Source organism: Chelonia mydas, chromosome 1 (genome assembly GCF_015237465.2).
Source record: "Chelonia mydas isolate rCheMyd1 chromosome 1, rCheMyd1.pri.v2, whole genome shotgun sequence".
Classification (NCBI taxonomy): Eukaryota; Metazoa; Chordata; order Testudines; family Cheloniidae; genus Chelonia; species Chelonia mydas.
In genome coordinates, this window is record NC_057849.1 from 4,082,463 (window position 1) to 4,085,667 (window position 3,205).

Below are 3,205 nucleotides of genomic sequence, written 5' to 3' on the forward strand. Positions count from 1 at the left end.
CTTCTACAAAACACATAGAATCATCACTTTTCCTAATTTTCAATAAACTTCTAATATAAGAGGTGTCTAGACTGAAGGTTTTTATGCATTTATCTTCTTTCATTCTCACTTACCGACTTGTCTGTCCACTCCTCCTATTCATATTGGCAGAAACTGCCAGCTATATTTTGACCGTGCATATAAAAGCCTGCTTTTCAATTAATCCTAAACTATGTGGTATTCTATTTTTGCAATTCATAGTGGCTGAGTGCACATCGTATGGTTGCAATTGGCTTCATCACATTCTGTGGTACACACCCCTCAAATACAAGGTAATACAGTCCAGTTCTCAAAAACACACCGTTCCAGAACTCTCCCTAATAAGCTGTATAGAATGCCCTCAATTCCTGCTGCAGATTTCCTGTATTAGCACTTTCCCACAGAAACTTCTGGTTTATCTTCCAGGCCTCCTGAAATATTGGACGTATAGAAATCAGGTAAAATGTGTTCACCAAATCACTGTATATATGACAAAAAAAGTTCAGCATTGTAGCTGATTTCTTTGTCTTTGGCTATCTGAAAGTGTAGCTTCTGTTCTTTAAATTGATCAAGAAGCCTTTTTCAAACAGGGACTAATGGAAAGACACCATGCATCAGATAGCTGCAGTCTCTCTTGGTGATCTGGAAGTAACAGACAGGATGAGTGAAAGGTGTGTGTGTGGGGGGGGAATCAGGGCTGATGGGTGATGCTGAAAGTGGTCAGGTGATGGTGAGAGCAAGGGAGATCAGCCATCAAGAGGTCAGTGCTTGATGATGGAGTGATAAAACATTAGATGAGATGAACTTCTCAGACTGTGAAATCCCACAATGCTGAGCTCAGCGAAACTAGGAGAGAGCACCCGTGATTAACAAGGAGATATGCTTTCCCCTCTTGTCACACAGGTTTAAAGTCAATAGTCCCCAGTGATCACATTCTTCAGGCATATTTGAACACTTTGTCACGAAGCTCTTTGGTTTTGACCCCATAAATGATAGGGTTGAGCATGGGGGGGACAAGTAGATAGAGGTTGGCCAAGATGATATGAACATGGGGAGAGAAGCCCTGACTGAATCGGTGTGTCAGACTGGAGAAGAGGAAGGGAGTATAAGATGTCAGAATCACACACATGTGGGCTGTGCAGGTATTGAGGGCTTTCTGGTGGGCTTTCTTGCAGGATATTCGGAGGACTGCCCTGATGATCAGACCATAGGACAGGGCAATGAGTGTCAGGTCTAACCCAATGATTACAAAGGCCACCACCAAGCCATAAGTCCTGTTGATTGTGATGTCCCCACACGACATCTTCACCACAGCCATGTGCTCGCAGTACGTATGGGGGATAATGCGGTTGGCACAGAATGGCTGCCTGCTCAGAAGCAGAGGCAGGGGCAGAATGATGAGAACAGCTCTTGTCAAACCCACGAGCCCTAGCTTAGCTATTTCAACACTGGTGAGGATGGTGGCATATCTCAGAGGGTTACATATGGCAACGTAGCGATCGAAGGCCATTGTCACGAGGACAGCTGACTGCATAGTAGAAACTGCGTGAAAGAAGAACATCTGGGTGAGGCAGCCACCCACAGTAATGCCTTTCAAATTGAACCAAAATATACACAGTGCTTTCGGCATGACGGAGGTACACATGCTGATGTCTGTGAGCGCCAGCATGCAGAGCAGCAGGTACATCGGCTTGTGCAGGGTCTGCTCTTTCCATACAACAAAGAGAACTATGAAATTTCCCAAGAGTCCCATAATGTAGAACATGGAGAAAGGGATGGAAATCCAGAGATGGGCAGGTTCCAGGCCAGGGATGCCTGTAAGGATGAATGTTGAAGAGTCAGAGGGGGTCAGGTTGAAAACTGCCATGAGATGTTCAATGCATCGATTGGGCTCAGAAAAGCTTAAAGTGCCTGTGAAGAAAGAGAAGCACAGCAAGAGGATTACAGACTTTAGAACAAATAGCACAGCAAATATTTTATAGTTATTACCAATCTACAAGGGGGGTGAACAGTGACATGGTAACATCTGCAGATGGCACCAGAATACTTAGGTCACAGCCAAGTGCAGAGAAATCCTCAGAGGGAGCTAACAAAGCCAAACGAAGTGTAAGTAACTGCAACTTTTGTGCCCTTTGGAGGGAAAACTTGAACTCCTCAAACACCTTACCGAGTTCTGATTGAACAGTATGGCCTCAAAACAAAAATCTGGGTGTCATGGTACACAGCTCTGTGAAACCCTTTTCAGAACACAAGCACAGACAGAAACTAAGCAAAACACTTGGATCCAGGAGGAGTGGGATGGGACAGCATACAGAAAATACAATGCCATGAGATCAGTCAGTCAATGTTTCACCCTCCTCTGGACTCCTCTGTGTAGTACTGGGCTGTGTAGTACTTCTCACACAGGATATTGCAGAACTAGAGGAGTTCAGGGAAGGCCAATGAGAATGATCAATGGCCTGGGGAAACTCTCCTATGGAGAGAGGTTGAAAAGCCTGGGATCATTACCTTTACACACTACAGGAATAAGAGGAGACATGAGAAAAGCCTAGAAAACACTGACTGGTAGAGAGTAGGTCAAGAATCTGTTTTCCCTTTCTCATAATACAAGATCAAGAGAACATTCAATTAATTTGAAATGTAGCAAATTCAAAAGTGATTAGAAAAGAATACTTTCCTCAGTTTATGCCTAATGAGGAATTGCTTTCTGAAAGTAGTTGTCGCCACGGGCTAAGCAAGAATCAGGAAGCGTTTGGACATTTACAGAGGTAGTGAGATGATCCAGTTACTATTCTTACAGATAAATAAACATTATGGAAAGCCTATATGCCCATATGTTCCAGGGCACAAGTCAATCTCTAGTTGTTAGTCATTAGGGTGACACTGTCAGGACCATTAGGTCATCCCCCCATCCACCTACTGCTGTTTCCTTACACCTTCTTCTACAGCTCCTGGGGCTGTCACTGTCAGAGAGAGGACACTGGACTAGATAGAAAATACGTCTGATCCATGCTCAAATTTGTATCTTGTAAAGGAACCAAGTTTCCCCATGGAACATTCTGCCAAGACTATAACATGGTTAAAAAAAGAACTAGATAAGTGCATGGAGGATAGGTCCATCAAGGGCTATTAGCCAGGATTGGCAGGGATGGTGTTTGTAGCCTCTGTTTGCCAGAAGCTGGGAATG

At 44.0% G+C, this 3,205-nt stretch overlaps 1 protein-coding gene across 1 annotated transcript; it reads right to left on the bottom strand.

Moving 5' to 3' along the window:
- Positions 1 to 955: 955 nt before the first annotated feature.
- On the bottom strand, positions 956 to 1,885 carry LOC119565231 (olfactory receptor 52N4-like). Its single transcript, XM_037889721.1, has one exon. The coding sequence runs from the start codon at positions 1,883 to 1,885 to the stop codon at positions 956 to 958; it is 930 nt and encodes a 309-aa protein (XP_037745649.1).
- Between the last annotated feature and the right edge of the window lie 1,320 nt (positions 1,886 to 3,205).

Coding starts and splice junctions, on each gene's coding strand:
- LOC119565231 (XM_037889721.1), bottom strand. CDS start 1,885: ATGGCAGTTTTCAACCTGACCCCCTCTGACTCTTCAACATTCATCCTT.